Here is a 21,925-nt window from a genome sequence, read left to right on the forward strand (position 1 = left end):
ACTGGAAAAGATAGTTTTGAAATTATTTTACAGTGAAAAGGAAGGGTTTCTTCCATTACATCTGTACATACACTATAACACACTTGTTTTATAAGCTCAGTTATTCAAATAGTCAAAGGCAAATCTACAGTACCCACTAAAATATTATCAAACTCCATTTAAAAGAAACGCTAGACAGGCCAAATAAATTTTCTGACAAGCTTTCCAAAAAGTACCTTTTAAAAGCCAAATCATTTCTAAGATTTATATATTCTTCCTCCAAATACAGTCCAGTTTGTACATTAGTGCTTATCCTATAAAATGTTCAACTCTTTATAAGAGGCTATTTTCTAATTTTTCATCCCTGATTGTTACAAAAACTTATCCCCTCTACTACGGGATATTGAGATTAGGGGTGCTCTGCCACTGAGTCATATTCCCAAGTCATTTTATATTAATTTTATTTATTTGATACAGGGTCTCACTGCACAACTCAGACTCACAGTGATTCTCCTGTCTCAGCCTCCCCAGCACTAAGATTACAGACATGTGCCACCACGCCCAGTTTCGGGGCCAGCATAGCATGTGGTACCAGGGATCCAACTGGGTCCTTGTGCTGTCATGCAGGTGCTTAGACAGCTGAACTATCTCCCTAGCCCCCCAGTTTTTTTGGGTTGTTTTGTTTGAGAGAATCTCACTAAATTACTCAGGCTAGGCTCAAACTTGTGATCCTCCTGCCTCAGCTTCTCAAGTAACTAGGATTACAGTTATGTACCACCACACCCAGCTGAAAAAGGCATTAAAAAAATAATAATAAAGCAAGTCTCATGAACTCTGCAGAACGCATAATTTTAAAGCAATTTTTACTTTTCTCAAACAGTCAACTAACTCTGGAGGGGACTTCCTTAAGGTCATAGGTTAAAACAACTCTTATAGAGAAACTACCTATCATATCATGTAACAGTAGCACAAGGTCCCCAGGGGAAAACAGGAAGTACCATTTCAATTCAGCAGGAGGAGGCACTTTTAAATCATCAAAGCTTTCCAAAAATGGATCAGCCACCTCCAAAACAGTAAGCTTCCCATTACTGTGAATAATGGACAGCTGGATAAAAGGCAGACTGTGGGATGAATGAAAATGCTTTAGATTCAAATTTTTTACTTAGTCACTTCCTACATTACCCTGGGAAAGTTCAACTAACGTCTACTTCTGAGGGTAAGAATCACAAATAAACCAAAGCTATGTGAAGCTAGTTTAAGACAGCTCAAACAATGCTTTTTATTTATTTTGTTACTATGAAGCCTGGCAGGAACCCTCTTTGTGGCACTGAGGCTGGAATAGACATGACCATTAACATCCCTTTCAACTTTATGATCTTATTACAGTTTCTCTTAATGCCAGAAAGAACTCAAGAACCAACTGGGTGTTATACAAGTTTTATAACTGCTAAGTGCTCTTATTTCTCCCCTTCCCACACCCTCTGCTGTCTTGTTCTCTTTTATGCCCACCTCAAACTAAGCATTAAACTTACTTTCCTGTCTCTGATATTAACAATCACAAAGGGTATGTGTGGTATGAAAAGATTCCTAAATTAAGAGAAGAGTGGCTGGGCTTAGGCTCTGGTTCTGCTATTGAGCCCCTATGTTCCTTTACACAATTCTCACATTTGCACTTCTTTTAAAGACTAAAATCCTACTCATAAACATTAGCTCAACTGATCTTCACAAACTCATGGAACATACCAGTAGCACTTCCCCTGACTAACAAGGAAATTTAAGGCCCAAGAGGTGGGGTGGCTTTCACAAAGATGCTAGGGAATCAGCATGCTCAACATCTAGCCCAGTCCTCTCTCTCCTAAAGCAAAACAAAATCTGAATCCCTAGGTCTTATTAGAGATTGAGCACTGCACGTAAAACTGTGAGTGTTTCCCAAGCTACTCCACCAAGACCTGGTCTAGTAAAGTACAAATTCCTGACATTTGTCGTTGCTAGGAAGGAGCATCATCTTCCACCTTTTCTCAGTAAGTACAACCAGTTATAAGAGGTTTTGAAAATGTGTACCTATAAACTTATATATGCATAAAATATATTGAGTATTTGAAGGAAAAAAAGCTTACAACACTAGCAGCTTCCAGAGAGACTTGGAGAGCTGAGAAAAAGGGGTAAGAGATCCCTTTTAATTGCACACCATTTTAAATTTAAAACCATGTGGATCTGGTACCTTATATAAAACCATCCGGTTTTTTTTTTTGTTTTTTTTTTCATAATTTTATTGAGAAACAAATAGCAATGAGACAGTTTCAAATCAAATTGGTAGGACAGTCTCAATAATTAACACATTGCATACATTCTTCCTAGTGGTTAATTGCTATACAAGATGTGGACATGATATTCTATTTACAAACACCATTAGAACAAATCCCTCTATTCATTAAGAGAATGTAACTATATAGCTATCCTAGCCACTTTGAATACACAGATACAAAATGGTCATTCATCTGTATCCCCATTTCTTCTTTAGTACCATCATTTAAATATTATAGATGTGTGAACTCAGCAAAATGTTTCAAAATAGTCCAGTAATCCATAACAGTATTGGGTCTTCCGTTTGATTGGCAATGTCAGAAATTGTTGACCTGAGTCCTATAGCTCAACATAACAGCATGGCTTTACTTCTTATACTTTGTTTATATACTTTTCTGCTGGATGGTTAAGACCAAGGTAAAGCAGGACCTATGCAACAAGAGTTGTAGGTTTTGCGTCTGATAAGGTCAGTGAAATCCCCTCAGGATTTATCCTGAGATCCTGTACCTCAGATTGTAGAACCTTTGTCAGTGTCAGCCATGTGGATGAGTCACGGCCATTGCTTGGCCAATGTGCTCTCTGTGAAAGCCTGAGAGAATGTTTTCTCTCCATGTGACTCTCCTTAGGCACACACTACATCATTGATCACTTTCCTCTTTAGCCTCATAACCTCCTTGATCAGAAAATTTGGGACACTACCGAATTACATGATGTACCAATACAAGTTCTCATATGTCCTGAGTCTTTTTTTTTTTTTTTTTTTTAATAAACCATCCGGTTTTGGGTTTTTGGTTTTTTTTTTTCGGAGCCAGGGATTGAACTCAAGCCCTTGAGCTTGCCAGGCAAGCACTTATTCAACTGAGCTATCTCCCCAGCCCCTAGAAATATTCTTTTTTTTTTTTTTGTGAAATAGATGATTGAACTCAGGTGCTTGCGCTTGCCAGGGAAGCGCTTACTCCACTGAGCCATCTCCCCCGCCCTTAAACCATCCGTTTTAATATAGATTCTTAAAAAGTTTTAGAATATAAATATTTATGAAACACCAGCTCCGTAATTCCACTTGACGCTGGATGACCCCGGCCAAATCACTTCACCCACCTCAAGCCCAGCTTCCTTACTTGAAAAACGTAGCCACAAACAGCATTACCATTTTGCGAGGTGTGGACAGAGTAACACACAGCGCTCAGCACATTACCTGACACACTGTACGCCTCGAATAAATGCTAGCTGTTATTAAGGTTAATGGTATGGTTTTTGTTCTTCAAATTGCACCTCACATACACACCTGTTTCCACGGCATACCCACAATTACGGCGCACTCCCTCACATTATTACAACGCTTTGTACTTCACAAATCACCTCTTCGCGCTTCACCATCTTTTACACTCCTGGTGGCCCGTGGGCATCGTGATTAACTCACTCCAAGCTGAGAAAGCAGGCACCAGGAGGGAGGAATTCGGGGACAGAACTCCGAGACCTAATTTTCCTATCCCTACAACAGACTCCAGATCCCTTCGCCCGTCCGTCGTTCCCAGTTCCCTGCTCCGGGAGCCGCGTTCCGCGGGGCACTGACCTGAGCGAGCGCCCCGAGGCCCGGGACCTCGCGCCGGGTTCACACCGACAAGGGGCACTTGGGCCGCCAGAGCCTCGCAGCGGCCGGGTCCGCTCCGCAGCCATGGCGCCTGCGGGGAAAGAAAGACAGGCAGCCCGAGGCACGGCGGGTCAACACCAGCACCGGCGCCCCACAGGGCCCCTCCCCGGCGGGCACCGCCTAACATACAGACCTGGACCTACGGCCGCCGCTCGAGGTCCGCAGCCTCACAGGGGAGCGGCTTCCGGTGCTGCCTGCGTCATCTCCGCGCGCCCCACAGCCCCGCGCCTCCCGGCGGGAGCGGATGCACTTCCGGCGCCCGCCCAAAGGGCGGCGGGAAGGAGGGGGGGTGGATGAAAAAGGTGCTGCGGTGTGCGCCTCGCCAGTCTCTCTACTGCCAGAACTTCGCCGAAAGCTACCTACCGTGCTAGATTTTTTTTTAATTATCAGAGTACTTCTGAACGTCACCCAATTTTATCTTGCATCAGTTCAGCGGCAGTTTTTCTTATTCCGACTTCACAGAATAGAGGGCACTATGGGTAGAGAAGTTGAGATGGGCCACGTTCAAACAATCCACCGAACACGCATTGTATCCCAAACATTGTTCTAGAAAATGGTTTAAGTTTTTCTACCTGGGAACTATTTCTGTGGAAGAAAAAAGACAGAAAAATAGAATACGGGACAAGTCTTGGAAGTGTTAGGAAGAAAAATAGAGCGTAGTAGGTTACATTCAGGTGATTTGAATCACAGCACGAACTGGCTATGCTACATAGTTCTTAACCTTTGACAGCTTTGCCTAACAATATTACCCATGCCCCGTCTGATTGTTTTGAGGATTGAAGACTATAAAGTATGCAAGTCTTTTACTGTCAAAGACCAACACTGTACCCAAGTCTGGCCTCATGGCAATCCTGCCTCAGCCTAACCAATGCTGAGATTACAGACATGTGCCATCATTCCAGGGCCAAAACAGTTTGAAAACAGAAGTGTCCTTGTGTGTTTGTAAGGGCCCATAAACTGCACTCACGTATGTTTATGCAGCACTGTCCAGTAGGATCCTCAGCGATGATGGAAATGTTCTCGGTGCTGTTAAAATAGTCACTAGCCTCTTGTAGCTATGGAACACTTGAAAAATGCTGATGTAACTAAGGAACTAAAGTTTTAATTTTAGATAATGTAAATTTGTAGAGGTGCAGGCAGTTAATAGCTACTATATTGGACAGAATAGCCCAATTATATAGGTGTAACACAACACAGATAAAAGGAGTCACATGTTCAATTAGTGGTAGAACATAGCTGAGGTTCCAAGTAGCCTAATTCAGTTCAGTTGGGTGTTACAAGTTGAAACATATTTGAAATGTAGGAAATAGGTAAAAGTTGTATGCAAAGGAAGTCAAAGGAACTATATGATACAGATATTTCTCATTAAAGGACCTATCTGTTTAATGATTGTTCAAACCAAGGTGTGCTGTTGAGACTTATGAACTGATGCTCAGATTTAAGACTCATTTTTTTGGTACAGTTCTGTACATCATGTTTATACAATCTCAATGACTTTTGGGGGGTGCTGGCTCAGGCTGCCTTAAGGGCAGGTCTGGTACAGCATGTGGAGCTGGGGATCAAACCTCAGTCCCCTGCACCTGATTGGTTTGCCCAAGTAGGCACTTAAACAACTGAGCTAACCCACAAGCCCCCCTCAATGTCTTTTTTACATTACTACTCACTTATAGAATACTCTAATTTTTCTGATTATACTGTGTAGTACTGTAGCAGTACTATAGTTTTATGTACTGCTGTATATTACAGTACTGCATGTGAGTTATAAAAATAAAAGCAAAGCCAACTTAGTTCCAGGAACTTGGCTGTGAAATGAAGAATCCCAATAGCTTATTGAGTTTTAAACATATTCACTAAATATACTGTACAAATAAACACAGAATTCATGAAAAGAAAAGGTCTTCAAGATATGTATTATTTCTATAATGTCTGATATGGAGAAAAATAAGCTACCCAGCATTTTTTAATATTGAGGCCATAAAACAACCTTACATGGGTTTTTTTTTTTTTTTGCTTCTATAGTCACAAAATGTATGATTTTCCTGTTTTGATGCAGAAGGGTGATTACAAATCCCTCAAAAAACAAAAACAAACAAACAAAAAAGATACGGGGCCGGGGAGATGGCTCAGTGGAATAAGTGCTTCCCTGGTAAGCACAAGGGCCTGAATTCAATCCCCGGTTCTGCCAAAAAAAAACCAAAAAACAAAAAACAAATCCCTGTTTATCACATATGATACAAACAGAACAGCAATGCCAAAGGGCCAGAAATATTTATTAATGTACACTTTCTATTTGACTCACTTATAAGGACTATTTGCTTCCAACAGTTCTTCAGGTGATAATAAAGCCAATTAAATTGGAGTTAAATGAATTTTCAGATATACTCAAATTTTTTAGAACTGTTACCTTTGAAAGGTTTTGAAATCTCATATCATATGGATGCATATATTTTCTTGAGGGTTATATGTACACTTCTGAACCACAGAAAAGTGTACAGTTATCACTGTTATTTTTGGCTCTATGATTTGTTTTGTATGTTTAATGTTTGTCTTACACTCCTGGTTAGTAAGCTACTTTACTACATACTTTATATTGCATTCTATCCTCCAAGGTATTTACTGCAGAGGCAGACAGATCAGTGAATTCATTAATGCTAATTTCACTGTCAAGGATATTCCCATGATTTTTACATTGTTGAGCAGGTTCATGATCTTAGCCATATTTTAGTTTCATTGCTCCCTTGCAGTGACATCCAGAAATCTCATCATTAATGAATCAAAATTGCTGTGTGATCTCTACAACCTTGAAGCATTCATGGAAGTTGCTAAGTTAACAGGAAAGGGCATGTGAGAAAATATTGGAATAGATGTATCTCAGTTACTTTTCTCTTATTGATGGGACAAAATACATGACACACAAAATTAAGGAAGAAAAGATTTATTTAGCGCAGAGTTAGTGGAGATTTCAGTCCATACTTGGCTGGCTCAAAGGCAGAGTGACACATAGTAGAGGGCAGCCTTTCATGGCAGCGGAAAATAGCAAAGAGCAGAATGAGGGGCAGCAGCTGCAGAAGCTAGCAAGCCTCTTTCCTCTTCTTAAATTTATATGCAGATTATCTGCTCAAGGATGGGTGTAGCACTTACATCCATAATCCCAGCATTGGATCAAGAATTAATCACAAAACAAGGCCAGCCATATAGTTCAGCAGACTAAAGTGCCTGCTTAGGCAGGCAGGGGGACTGGGGGTTCAATCCCTGGCATGCTGTGCTGACCCCACCCCTGAGGCATGCTGAGACGGCAAATGAGACTAGGCATGGTGGCATGGGCCTATAATCCCAGTGTTTGGGAGGCTGAAAACAGAAGGATTACTATGTGTCTGATCTATGTAGTGAAACTCTGTAGATCCTGCACTAAATACATAAAAAAGAATCACAAACTCTACAAGTTGCCCCATGACTACATTAGACTTTGGGGGAGCAACTGGACACAAATCATAACATTCCACCCCGCTCCCCAAAAGACTCATGCACATCCTTTTATGCAAAAGGCATTTAGTCCATCTGTAAAAGTTGCAAAAGTCCTAACAGTTTCTGCATTGCTGAAAAGCCCAAGTCCCAAGTCTCCTCCAAGATCTAAGACAAACTCTTATCAGTGAGCACATGTACAAATGAAAAATTAAACACTTCCAATGTTCGATGGCACAAGATAAACATTACCATTCCAGAAGGTAGAAATAAGGGGATACAAAGCATTGGGACCAAAGCAAGTCCCAAATCCAGAAGGGCAAACATTGAGTCCTGTAGTCCCATGTGGAACATCCAAAGCAATCTATGGCAAATCGTGAGCTCCATGTGGCTCCACCTCTGTGGCACTTCTGCTGGTTGTAGCTCTGATGGCTTCTCTCTGGGACTGGCTTTGCTCCCTTCTTGTAGCTTTCCTCAGACAATCCATGTTCCCGGCTTTCCCAAACTTCTAGGGTTTTCATTGCACATTAGGTTTCTCTCTGCTTCACACACTGCCCTCCCAGGGACACATGGCCTGGCATCCTAGGCCTTCTTCTTGAATCTAGGTGGAAGCTTTCTTAACTTCAGAACTCTTGCATTCTGCCTGTGCCTAAAACAAATGCCACATGAATGATGCCTGGGTCTGCTGCCAGCTGGACCAGTCCTCTTGGTTGAAAGGGTTGGGTGCCTGTATTGCTGATCACTCTGACCCTGATTCTGAGGAACAAATTCTTCATGCTGCCCCATTCTATAACCTGGCCCCCATTCTATATCGTGGAACATAGTGCTCTGTGACTTCCTCCTCAAAGCAAAGTCCCTCAGCTTTGTAATTCTGAGGTTGCAAAGTGTAGAGACCTGCTGCCTGCAGGGATTCCCTCAGGCCATCCTTTCCATTCTCCTGTTCTCAGCAATGGAGTTCTTCTCAGCTCTATCTTTGCAGTCCACAGCTTTTTTGGTGCTTCCTTTTGGCCAAACTCCCAATTTAAATCATCCTGCTGGGTTCTTTGCTCTTGATTCACAACATAAATCTGACTTAAAACCCCCAACAGTATCCATGACACTGCCTTAACATTTGACTGCCTTGAAATGTTTTCTGCCAGATTCACCAGTCTGCTGCACTTAGTCTCGGGCAAAGTCTCTGGACATGAGCAAAATGCAGATAATTTTTCTTTCAAGGCATAACCCACATCATCTGGAGTCCAACAGCCAGTGCAGTCCTTCCTCCCAGGAGAAACTTCCCCAGCCTGGTCTTTATAGCCCAGATTTTTATCAGCATTCTGGTCTTCTAAGCTCTGACCAGAATCTCTCATACATAACAGCTGAAGCTGTTCCACCTTTTCTCTTGTACATAATGGCTCCAAACCCTTCCTATCTCTTCCCATAAGCCATTCCCAAAGGTTCTTGAATGACATGGTCAGGTATAGTCACAACAATCATCTCACTTCTCTGGTACTAGATTCACCTCAGTTACTGCTCTCTCATTGCTGGGACAAAATACATGACACCCAAAATTAAGGAAACTAAGGTTTGTTTAGCTCACAGTTAGTGGAAGTTTCAGTCCATACTTGGCTGGCTCAAAGACAAGAGTGGCACATAGCAGAAGGCAGCCTTCCACGGCAGTGGAAAACAGCAAAGAGCAAAGGTAGGGGCAGCAGCTGCAGAGGCTAATAAGCCTCTCTTCCCTCTTTACATTTTATGCAGATTATCTGCCCAAGGGTGGCTTCAGCCCTCACATCCATAATCCCAGCATTGGATTAAGAATTAATCCCAAACTCTTAAAGCTGCCCCATAGCTGCATTAGGCTTTCGGAGGACAACTAGGCACAAATCATAATGAGATGCTTTATTTATTTGTTAAAATCATACCTGGGGGCCAGGGAGATAGCTCAGTAGAATAAATGCTTGCCTGGAAAGCACAAAGTCCTGAGTTCAATCCCCAGTATCACACACACACACAAAATCATACCTGGATTGTATTTTTGCAGTCATTTTTGAGGATTACTTTCTGTATCTTTGGTATATCATAAGATGTCCTAGATTTTCTAAATAATTTTCATCCTTGCCTTTTCTAACATGTGAGGGATCAATACTGCCTGAACCCAGCTAATGTAATGGTTTATTGGTGGCTGCTGTATTTTATTTTAAAAGTTATTAGAGAGGGCTTGGGGGGGATAGCTTGGCAGTCTGAGTGCCCCTGCCTTCAATTTCTCCTACTGCATGCCATGCTGGCCCTGGAGCCCTGGGCACACCATTTCAGCCTCTAAACCAGGCACGGTGGTGCATACCTGTCACCCCAGTGCTGGGGAAGCTGAAATAAGAGGATCACTATGAGTCCAAGCTGCGTAGCAAGATCTTGTACCAAATAAATAAATAAATAATATAACAACAACAAAAGTTATCAGGGAGTGTGTGTTCATAAGAAAAAATCATTTTTATTGAACTTTATTCTTATGTCTACTACAGATATTTTTGGTCTAACAACCTACCCATTTAATGACTATTTGGTTTACAACAAGGAATATGACACACTGCTTTAACTTAGCACTCACCCTTTTTAAAATACAATTCTGTACAGCTTGCTGAAACAGCCTCAATGTTTTTTTGTACAGTACCATATAAAAAGTACTATAGTTTTTGCTGATTGTACTGCATAGTACTGTAGATTTGTGTTCCAGAATACATTACAGTACTGCATATAAGTGATGAAAATAAAAGCAAAGTCAACAAGTTGGAGTTTCCATTGACTGTTTCTTTGTTCTGAATTTTGTAATATACATACTGTATACAATTTCTCATTTATTAAAAAAAATTTACCTATGGATGACCCACTACTATTATGAACTACTGGACTATATTGGAATATTTTGCTGAATTTACACACCTACAATATTCAAATAACAATGGAATACCCTTCTCTGACAAAACTAAACAAAAAAAGGGGATACAAATGAATGACCATTTTGTATTTGTATATTCAAAATAGTTAGGATAGATATACAGCTACATTTTCTTAATTCAATGAATAAGAAGATTTGTTCTAATAGCATTTGTGGACGGGTTGTCATGTCTGCATCTTGTACAATGAATAACCGCTGAGACAACAATGTGCAATGTATTTATTATTGAAACTGTCCTACTGATCAGTTTTGAAACTGTCTCATTGCTACTTGTTTCTCAATAAAATTATTTTAAAAATGAGAACCTGAAAGAGAAAACGTAATCTGAAGGTTACAATGGATAATGGGAAAAGGGAATGAACTTACTCAAAAATAAAGTTACTGAATTGGGAAAGACAAGAGAGGGAGTGGGGAAAAGAGATACATCTATGTATGTACTTTTTCTCTTCTTAATTTCTTATACACTTCTTTATTTTTCTACTTTTACATGCATGTATCTGGTTATATGAATAACTGGTTGGAAGACAACACTGTATTACAACAAATACTATGAAATGCATATTATTGTGTTAAGTGAAATTCTGTATCACTTGTAATTTTTCTGTTTTAATACTATTTTATACTCTTTAAAAAATAAAATAGAAAGAGAAAACTAAAAAAAATTTTTTAATCATTTGTTTATTTATTTGGTATAGGGTCTTGCTATGCAACTCAAACTTGTAGTGATCCTCCTGTCTCAACCTCCCCAGCAATGAGATTACAGGCATGTGTCACCACTCCCAGCTTTAGTGGCCAGCTCAGCACGGGGCAGCACAGCATATGGTACTGGGGATCAAACCTAGGTCCTTGCACTTGCCAGGCAGGCACTTATACTGCCAAGGAATATCCCTGGCCCCACAATTCCTCATTAAAAAAAAAAAAAAAACAACAATTCCTCACTTAGTAATCAATTCATTTAACAGTCCAGTCATGAGAACATTACTCAGTTACTAAAGAAGGAGTATCTCTAATTCTTATTTAGAGATAAACTTACTGGAAAGAAATAGTTTCATGACTTACAATTGATTTAGTAAAGGTCTTGCATAACTTATGCCAAGTATTCAGAATCTTTCCCAATGAGACATATACCAGTCTCACTACATATTTCTTTGAGGAGACAAAAATTAAAAAAACATTTTGACAGTATTGCTTGATGTCTAGAACAGCTTTAATATGTGCATGCATCAGGGAGTGGGTATTAGTCCATTTGTTTAGCTTCTTCAGATGCACTCCAAAAAAACACTGTACAATATTTTTTCCTTGGGTGATGATGCTATGGAAAGGTTATATGATTGAACTGTTCTTTGCGCTCCTACATACACTTTACCAAGAACTCAGTATTAATTCAAGGGTCAATTTTCATGATCTCATGGCTGGAAGTATTTGAAGTTTGCTTTTTCTATTCTTTGTTCTGGATTCACTCGAGCTGTAACATTATCAGCATTCACTCTCCTATGCAGTAGGCAGGTCTTCTGGGACAAAAGCTCAGGTTGATTGGCAAGAAACCTTATCCTTAAAGTTTGAGATGCAAAATACTGCATGCTATTGTTATTAGCCTGGAGCGATCCTAAGATACATTTGAGCATAAGTTGGCATCTGGACTCAGTCACTTCCAAAGATCTGAAATTGTTCACAGACAATATGCAGGTAAGTTTATGATAATCTTTGAAGCATTTGCTATCTATAAAAAATAGGCTTGAGGAATATAAATTTCTCTTTGTGTAACTTATCAGCATTGAGTATATGGGAAGGAATTCAGAATATAATCATAGGAGTGTGTTGTGTTTTATCCTACTGGGTGGACTAACCAAGGAAACACAGGCTCGGGATTCTCCAGTGTTTAAGAGTAAGTTTTAGAATGTGACAAAATCTAATTCAAATCATAGTCCTACTCCAATGTTTCACCCACTGCATTCTCTTGGCAAAATTACTAAACCAATCAGATGCTCAGCTTAATTTTGAAGATATTTGGAACGGATTTTTACCAGGACTAAATAAGCTAAGTTGTCAAGTGTTTAGCACAGCATCTGGTACACAGGAAATGCTCAATAAGAGGCAACTATTATTATGGGAGGCTTTGTTGATCAAAGGTCTAATGAACAGAGATTAAGTTCCTTTAATGTTTCTTAGTTCTGTTATATTGTTTTTCATATTTCCTTTCCAGATGGAAGGCTTTTACCTCCTTTGTGAGTAATCTTGGCACAGGTCCATCCTGAATCTTTGAAGAGGTACTAGTTACGTAGGTCAGAGAAATCTTCACATATGGACAGCCAATGCAAATGGATTATGAGACATTGTCCAAACTGACTCTGATTCAGTATTAAATTAAATTGTAAAGTCATACTAGAAGAAAGTAAATGTTTGATAATAGCTGGTGTATGGTGGCCAACGAAAGCAACCACTTCATGGAAAAATAGACCTTGACCTCTGTAATTAGAGAAGGAGTCCTTCCATTCAATTAGATCCAAGTGCTTCCATTTGAGAAAGAACATCATATATTTTCCAGTAGGTTTTTGTCACAATGATACTACTCATTTTGTTATATCCCACTGTTGATGCCTGATTCTTCTTTATGTCCCAAGTGTCTAACACAGTGACTTATGTAAGTAGATATTCTTCAAGGAAGAAAGCAACTAACATTTTGCTCAGTGTCCACTTTGTGTAAAACTTTGGACATGGCAGCACTGGAGAAGAAAAAAACATGACACCTACTGTCCAGGAGACCACAGTCTAGTACAAGAGACAGACAATAATAAGGAATACACACTGGAGTGTACTGCTAGGTGCTGGAGAAGTCTGTAGAGGATTCATTAGAGGTAAAAATGGGACTGGAGACCACACATTAATGATCGCGTGTCTTTTTCTTATTTAGGTGAAATTCTGCAGACTTCGTACTCATCAGTGGTGCTTCATTTTGTTTAATGTCATACTGTTTCATGCCTTGCTTTTTGGGGCTGAATTTGTGGAAGAATACTTTCTGCATTCTCTGCCTCCTATAGAGATGAAGGTTCTTGAAATCAAGGATAAGGCAAGGAAATTGAACATGGAAACTGTACAAAATAATCCCTCCAAATATTACATTCTGAGCCAGCCAGAGGTGTGTAAAGAGAAAAATATTTTTCTACTCTCTCTTATTTTCAGTAGCCCAGAAAATAGGACAAGACGAGATCTCATTAGGAAAACCTGGGGTAACATGACGCATGTCCAAGGTCACCCTATTCTTACACTTTTTGCTTTGGGAATGCCTGTTCTGCTAACTACTCAGAAAGAGATAGACAAAGAGTCCCATACAAATAATGATATAATTGAAGGAATCTTTTTAGACAGCTCTGAAAACCAGACCCTAAAGGTCATTGCAATGACTCAGTGGGCTGTGACTTTTTGCCCTAGTGCCCTATTCATTCTTAAGGTTGATGAAGAGATGTTTGTTAATCTACCAACATTGGTAAACTATCTTCTTAATCTGAAGGAACACCTTGAAGATATTTATGTAGGAAGAGTTATCCATCAAGAGACACCCAACAGAGACCTTACTAGCCAAGAATTTGTATCTCTTAGTGAGTATCCAGAAACATACTATCCAGATTACTGCAGCGGTGAGGCTTTTATAATGTCCCAAGATGTGGCTCGAATGATGTATGTGGTTTTTAAAGAAGTATCCATTATGGTGCCTGCTGATGTATTTGTAGGAATCTGTGCAAAGACCATTGGCCTTAAACCTATCCACAGTTCAAGGTTTTCTGGAAAAAGGCACATCAGATACAACAGATGTTGCTATAAGTTCATTTTTACATCCTCAGAAATTAGCGATACCGAAATGCCCTTGGCATGGAAAGAAGTTAATGATGGGAAAGACTGTTCACTGTTTGAGACTTACTATGGGCTCATTTCCTGCAAACTTCTGACGTACCTTGACAGCTTTAAACGTTTTCACCTGGGGACCATACAAAACAACGCTATGTATTTTGGTGACTAAGATTTCTTCATTTTTCTTGTAAGTCTATTATTTTAAAATTTCCTTCTCATTATAGAAAACAACCCACTATCCTCACATTTAATGTAGTTTCTCTGAATCTCTATTCATACTTAGCAAGATACCAAATATTCTTAGTGCTTCGATGTACTCCATTTTCTGGAGGTCTCATTTTAAGAAATGTTAGTTAATGCAGCATAAATCTTCAAAATAAAATCTTTCAGAAAACAGAGGTTACATTTAATTATAACACTATCTTCTTAAAAACTAACGTAAAAATATTTGTATTTATGGTGTACCACATGATGTTTTACATGTGCATATTCTGGAATGGCTAAATCCAGTGGTAGAATATGTGTTACATACCTTTTGTCACGAGAATACTTAAAATTTACTCTCTTAATAGTTTTCAAGTATACATCTCTGCTACTAAGTATCATTGCAATCAAGTTGGGCAATTTTCCAGTCAAACTGATTTCTTTTTTTGCCCTTTGACCAATATTTTTGTGGCCCCTCTCCCACACACCTTCCAGGATTATGTAACCATTTTACTCTCTGTTTCTGAGTTTGACATTTTTACATGCCACATGTAAGACCATATACCTGGATTATCTCACTTTATATGATGTCCTTTCAGGTCATCCATATTGTTGTAAGTGACAAGATGTCCCTTTTTTCAGGCTAATTAGCATTCCATTTTGGATATGATCTTCATTTTATTTATATGTTTAAAGAAAACAGGTGGGTGCTTAGGTTGATTCTATATCTTTCCTATTGTAAATAATGCTTCAGCAAACATTGGAGTATAGATACATCTTTGACATACTGATTTCATTCCCTCTGTATATAAACTCAGTACTGGAATAGCCATGTCATATTTAGTTTCAATTTTAAATTTTGAGGGATTTCCAAACTGTTTTCCATAATGATTATACTAATTTCATTCCCACCAACAATGTGAAGTGATTCCTTTTACTTTACATCCTCTCCAACATGTGGTTTTCATTTTAAAAAGCATTAACTAACCATTTTAATTGGTGTGAAGCAATATCAAGTTGTGGTTGTAATTTGGTTTTCCTTGATTATTACTAATGTTGAGCACCTTTTTCATTCAATCACTGGCCACTTCAGCTTTTTGTTTTTGCTTTTTTTTGGGGGGGGGGCGTTTCGTTGTTGTTTGACTGGGTCATGCTAAGTTTCCCTTAAACTCCCAGGCTCAAGTGATCCTCCCACTCCAGCGTCCTGAATAGTTGGGACTACAGGAGGATGCCCCGGTGGGCCATTAGTGCATTCATTTAAGAAATGTCTGTTGAGGTCCTTTGCTCGTTTTTTAATTGCATGGTGGTTTTCTTGCTGTTGAGTTGAGTTACTTACATATTTTTATATATTTTGAATACTAATTCCTTACCAGTAGTATAGTTTGCAAATATTTTCTCAAATTCTGTGAGTTGTCTCTTTATTATGTTGATCACTACCTTTGCTATGCAGAAGACTTTTAGTATGATATAATTTCATTTGCATATTTTTACTTGTGTTGTCTGTTTTTGCTGGTCATATACAAAATATTTATGCTCAGAGCAATGTCATGGAGCTCTTTTCTTACATTTTTACTCTGGTCATTTTACAGTTTCAGGTTATAAGTTCAGTGGTTTTTGGTCATGGGACTTGAGCCCAGGATATCACACATGTAGTGCCAGCGGTGTACCACTGAGCTACATTCCCCCTATTTGGTTTTGTTGTAGAGGGTCTCACTAAATAATACATGCTATCTTTGAACTTTAATCTTTCCTCCTCAAGTCCCCCAGTAACTGGAATTACAAGTCTATGCTACTAGGCCCAGCGTGAGCTAACTTTGTACATAGTGTGAGAGAAAGCTCTATTTTATTCTTTTGTGTGTAGAGTTTTTACAGCAGCATTTGTTGAAGAGAATGTAATTAGCCATTGTATGTTCTTGGCATCTTTGCTGACAATTGATCCTAAATGCAAGAATTGATTTATGAGCCCTCTGTTCAGTTTCATGGTCTATTTGTCTATACTGATGGGAGTACCACATTACTTTATTATAGCTTTGTAGTATATTTTGAAGTCAGATAGTATGATACCACCAGTTTTGTTCCTCTTTTTCAATATTGCTTTGACTATGGAGGATCTTTTGTATTTTTCATGAATTATAGGATTTTTATTTTCATGAAAAATGTCTTTGGGATTTTGTCAGATTTACACTTTATTTGTAGATCCCTTTGGGTAGTAGTGTGGAAGTTTTAATTTTTAAATATTAACTTCTCTAACCTATGAACACAGGACATCTTTCTTTGTGCTTTCTTTAGTTCTTTTCATCAGTGTATCCAGTTCCTTGGTTTAATTTATTCCTAAATAATTTTTTGGTATAAAGGATATGGTATGGTTAGTCTGCAGAAGTGCTACTGATTTCTGTTGTTGATTTTGTATCCTGCAACTTGACTGAATTTATTTCTTAATCCTAAACATTTTTGGTGAAGTCTTTAGGATTTCTTATATCAAAAATCATGGATCTAAAAATGAACAATGTACTTCTTTTCCAATTTGGATGCTTTTTATTCTCTTCTCTAACTTACCTGGCTGGAAATTTTAGTATCATGGAATAGAAATAGTGAAGGCAACCTTGTCTTACTCCTGATGTTAGAGGAGAAGTTTTCAACTTTTCACCCATCAGTATATGTTAGGTGTGTAGTTGTCATACATGGATTTTATTATGTGATACCAAATTCATTGAGTTTTTTTCTCACAAAAGGGTGATGGATTTTATCAAATGTCTTTTCTGCATCGTTGATATACTCACAGGACTTTTTCTTTCATTCTGTTAATTTGGTGTGTCATGCTTTGTAGATTTACAAATATGAATGCATACTTGCAGCTGACCGCATGTCTGCACTGACCATCATCCCTCTATGCACTCCTGAATTCAGTTTGCTAGTAATTTTTGGACAATTTTTGTATAAATGTTTAAATATGCATAATAAATAATGTACATATATCAGATTTTTTGTGGTGACTTTACATGCAATATGAGTTTTGAAAAATAAGCAGTACCTTGTTTTGCATTTTCTAAAAATTGAAGACTGATATTACTTCTTTAGTTATCTGGTAGATTCAACAATGAGGCCGTCAAGTCTTGGGTCTTTCACTTTATGGGCTGGGGAGAAAGCTTAATGGTCTAAGTGGCTGCCTGGCAAGAGTAAGGACCCAGGCTCTATCCCCAGTACTGCATGCAGTACTGGCCCCAGAACCTTGGGTGCACTGAGCAGGCCACTGTGACCAGCTGTGGTGGTGCACACCTATAATCCCAGCACTGGGGAAGCTAAGACAGGAGATCACTATGAGTCTGAGCTGCGTAGGAAGACCGTGTTCCACAAATAAAGATTTTTTTAAAAACCACTTTATTAGGGCTGCCCAGATAGCTCAGTGGATTAAAGCATGTGGTAGGCAGATGCAGGGGCTGGGGTTCGATCCCCAGGCCTGCCATGCCGGTTCCACCCCTGGGGCGTGCTGAGATGGCAACTGAGACTGGGCATGGTGGTGTGTGCCTGTAACCCCAGAACTTGAGGCTGAAAAACAGGAGGATCACTACAAGTTTGATTTACATAGTGAGACCCTGTAAACCCTATGCTAAATACATAAGAAAAAAATATTTTGAAAAACCCACTTCACTGCTTAGGCAGAGTGCAGAGGCCAGGAGTCAATCCCCGTGTGCCGTACTGGCCCCACCCATTGGGCATGCTGAGATGACAGTTGAGACTGGGCATGGTGATGTGAGCCTGTAATCCCAGATCTTGGGAGGCTGAAAAAAAGAAGATCACTATGAGTCTGATCTACGTAGTGAGACACTGTAGGTGCTGTATCTCCTGTACTAAATGCATAAAAAAAACCCCCACTTTATTACTAATTCAATCTCCTTACTATTACTTGTTCAGTTTTCATTTCTTCACAATCTACTCTTGGTATGTTTAATTTGCCTAGAAATACTTCCATTTCTTCTAGGCTTTCTAATTTGTCTGTGTATTATCATTCATGGCAGTCACTATGATCCTTGTATTCCTGATTTTTTTCTTAATTTTTCCTTTATCTGAATCCTTTTTGTCTGTGTGAATTTAGCAGCTTGTTGACTTTGTTTCTTTTTAAAGAATTAGCTCAGTTTTGTTGATATTTTCTATTATTTTTTGAGTCTACTTAATTTATTTCTGCTCTGATCTGTATTTCCTTCCTTCTAACAGGGGTCTTGGTTTGTGCTTCTAGTTCCTTGAAGCATAACATTGGAGTGTTTGGGATCTTTCTTCTTTTTTAATGTAGACATTTATTGTAGTAAGCTTCCTTCTGAAAATGGCTTCTGCTGCATCCTGTAAGTTTTGATATGTTGTCTTTCCATTGTTATTTGTCTCCAGATATTTTTAGATTTCCCTTTGAAGTTATTCTTTAGCTCATGGATGTTTAAGAACATGCTGTTTAATTTCCATGTATTGGTTAATAATTTCTTCTTTTTTTTTGTGGAACTGGGGATTGAACTCAGGGTTAATAATTTCTTAAAATTACTATTATTGACTTCTAGTTTCATACCATTGCAATTACAAAAGATACTCAATATGATTTTATACTCCTTAAATTTGCTAAAACTTATTCTGTTCCCTAATATGTGAGCTATTCTGTTTTTCTCAGATGAATATGCATTTTGCTGATGTTGGATATATATATATATATATATATATATATATATATATATATACTCCATTTGGTGTGAAGCAAATTTTGTAAGACCATTAGTCATGACTGTCAACTTAATTACATTGAGAAATACTTAGCAGATTAATAAAGCGCACTTCTGAATGTGTCTGCAAGGTGTTCCCAGAAATAATTGGCCATAAGCAAGCACACTGAAGGCACAGGTACCCTGCATAGCACCATGCACAGGGTTGCAGCCAGGATGGAATGACAGGGGAAAGGGAAGTCAGCTTGCACTTGTGAAGCTCCGTCAACTTGACTGGGCATATCCTGCGCTACTGCCATTGCTTGTGCACTTCAGACTCCAACATCTTCAGCCTTTCAAGTTCGACTCATACCAGTGACTCTCCAGGGTGATTTCGGGCCTTAATATCAGACTGACACTGCATCTTCGAACTGTCGTGTTCAGCAGTTTCTAGCTTCTTGGACCAAGCAGCTCCTGGACCCTGTGGACTCTCCAGTATGCAGACAGCCAGTGCGGACTATTGTGGCATTCAGTCACTCTATATGTTGATTCTGTCCTCTACAAAACCCTAATCAATATTGTATGCATCTAATGTTTCTGTATTGATTTTTGTCTGGATTTGATGTTTAATATTAAAAGTAGGATGCTGAAGCCTTATAGTCTCGTACTTTTCTTTTCTGGCCCCCACCCCATGCTCCGCTGATATTTGTTCTATGTATTTAGGTGCTCTGATGCTAAATGTACACATTTAAAATTCTTATAGCTTCATGAATGTATCTTTCTCATTATATAATGAGCTCTTTGGTCTAGTTTTATAGTTTTTAGCTTTGTATAGCTTTTATTATTTTCTATATTATAGATCTGTAACTACTCCTGCTGTCTTTTATTTCCATTTGTATGGTGTATCTTTTTCCATTCTTTCTCTTTCAATTTATATTTCCTTAAAGGTGAAGTATATCCGCCAAGGCTTGAATGTGAGCGCACCAAAATTTATGTCGAGGCTAAGTCAAGCAATACAGTGATACTGGGTGATGCAGTCTGGTAGGAAGGGTTTTGTGTTATGGGAGGAAAAGCCATCATTACTGGAATAACGTTTTCCTTTCATAGGGGTGGGTTAGCTAGTCCAAGTATTCAGACCCCATTCTCTCTTCTATACATGCTGGTTTATCCTTTTGCTTTTTTCTTCCTGCCATGCTATGACGCAGCGTGAGCCTTCCCCAAATGTAGCCATTTGGTCTTGAATTCTCAGCTTCTGGTATTATGAGTTACGGCAAAAGTAAATGGACTAAATTGTCTTACAGGGACACATAGTTTGTCTTTTAAAAAATTCATTCATTTACTCTATATCTTTTGATTAGAGAATTTAATCCACTCATATTCAAGGTAATTACTAATATGTGAGAACTTACCCTTGACAATTTATTGTTTACTGGTTGTTCTGTAGATTCTCTTTTGCCCTTGTGAATATTTTCTCTAGTGGCATGCTTTCATTCCTAAGTTTTCATCTTTTGTCTACCTTGTGTTACCAGGAAGTATACCCAAAAAGCTTTACTGTATGATAGGTTCTTTTAAGGTGATAACTTAAGGTTGTATGTATAACAGTAACTATTTTATTATATACTGTACACCCACTTTGTATGTGTTCAGTGTCACAATTTGGATTTTTGTATACCCTTAAAATAGTATCCATTATCATTTTGAAGCATATGTCATTTAATCTTCTTACTAAAGGTACAAGTGATTTTTTTTTTTTTTTTTTTTTTTTTTTGGAATTTTTTGTGGAACCAGGGATTGAACTCAGGCCCTTGTGCTTGCCAGGGAAGCACTTATTCTACCGAGCCATCTCCCCGACCCCTAAAGGTACAAGTGATTTAAATGCCACTACTTTGTTATTTGAACATTCTTAGATTGTATATATGCTTCTACTAGTGAGCTTTATACTTTACATGTTACTAAGTAGCGTCTTCTCCTTTCAGCTTGAAGATCTTCCTAGTGTTTCTTGTAAGAGGTCTGGTGGCAATAAATACTGCAGCTTTTTTATTGGGCTACAATGCGATATATTGACACATTTACACAATGCACAATACTAGAATCAGAGTCAGTAAGAGTTTCCGTCATCTCATACACTTATCTTCTCCCTAGTTTTTGTCTGGACATATATTTCTCCTTCATGCTTAAGGATAGCTTTGCTGGGTACAGTAATCTTGGCTGGCAGGTTTTTTTCCCCTTTCTCTAGTATGCTGAATATGTCACGAGTTACGGTTTAAATGTTTGTATCCACTGCAAAATTCATGTTGAGACATACAGCTGAGTAAAACAGTATCAAGAGGTGGGTACTCCAGCAAGAGATTAGTCAGGAGAACTGTCTTTGTGAATGGGATTAAAGCTTTTGTTTTCCTTTTGACTTCCTCCATGTGAGGGTATAGTAATAAAATGCCACTTTGGGAGCACAGTATTTTGTTATAGTAGTTTAGACTCAGACATCCCATCTTCTCCTGGAAGGATATATCCACTGATGGATTTAGAGCTCTCATGATCCCACCAGTTCCTCAAAAGCCTATCAGCTCACAATCAAGCCTTCAATATGATGAACGCTCAGGGGAACATCTTTGGTAACTACAGTATAACATGTTCTTGATTTTTAACAAATGGAGTATACTGTCTCCTAGAGAATTCTTTGGATCAAATTTGATTGGAGATCTGAGATTCCAGTACTCGCACATTTACATCTTTCCCTAGATTTGGAAAATTTTATATTATTGTTGTAAACCACTATAAGTGGCTCTTTGTCCATTCACCTTTAGGGCCTCTTGTAACTCAAATTTGTTCTTATGATTCTGTAAGTCCTTTTATGCTTTTCTTTTC

At 38.7% G+C, this 21,925-nt stretch overlaps 2 protein-coding genes across 2 annotated transcripts in view; one reads left to right on the top strand and one right to left on the bottom strand.

The window, feature by feature from the left end:
- Fbxw2 (F-box and WD repeat domain containing 2) overlaps positions 1 to 4,060 on the bottom strand; it is a 29,562-nt gene extending 25,502 nt beyond the window's left edge. The window contains exon 1 of the mRNA XM_004641469.2: positions 3,857 to 4,060. The gene's annotated coding sequence lies outside the window, so the exon portion shown is untranslated. The remainder of the gene's footprint in view (positions 1 to 3,856) is intronic.
- A 7,951-nt stretch (positions 4,061 to 12,011) lies between these two features.
- LOC101571000 (putative UDP-GlcNAc:betaGal beta-1,3-N-acetylglucosaminyltransferase LOC100288842) lies at positions 12,012 to 14,346 on the top strand. Its single transcript, XM_004641505.2, has 2 exons — positions 12,012 to 12,017; positions 13,243 to 14,346. The coding sequence occupies exons 1-2, from the start codon at positions 12,012 to 12,014 to the stop codon at positions 14,344 to 14,346; spliced, it is 1,110 nt and encodes a 369-aa protein (XP_004641562.2).
- The last annotated feature ends 7,579 nt before the right edge of the window (positions 14,347 to 21,925 follow it).

This window comes from Octodon degus, unplaced genomic scaffold (genome assembly GCF_000260255.1).
Source record: "Octodon degus isolate 3935 unplaced genomic scaffold, OctDeg1.0 scaffold00137, whole genome shotgun sequence".
NCBI classification, from domain to species: domain Eukaryota; kingdom Metazoa; phylum Chordata; class Mammalia; order Rodentia; family Octodontidae; genus Octodon; species Octodon degus.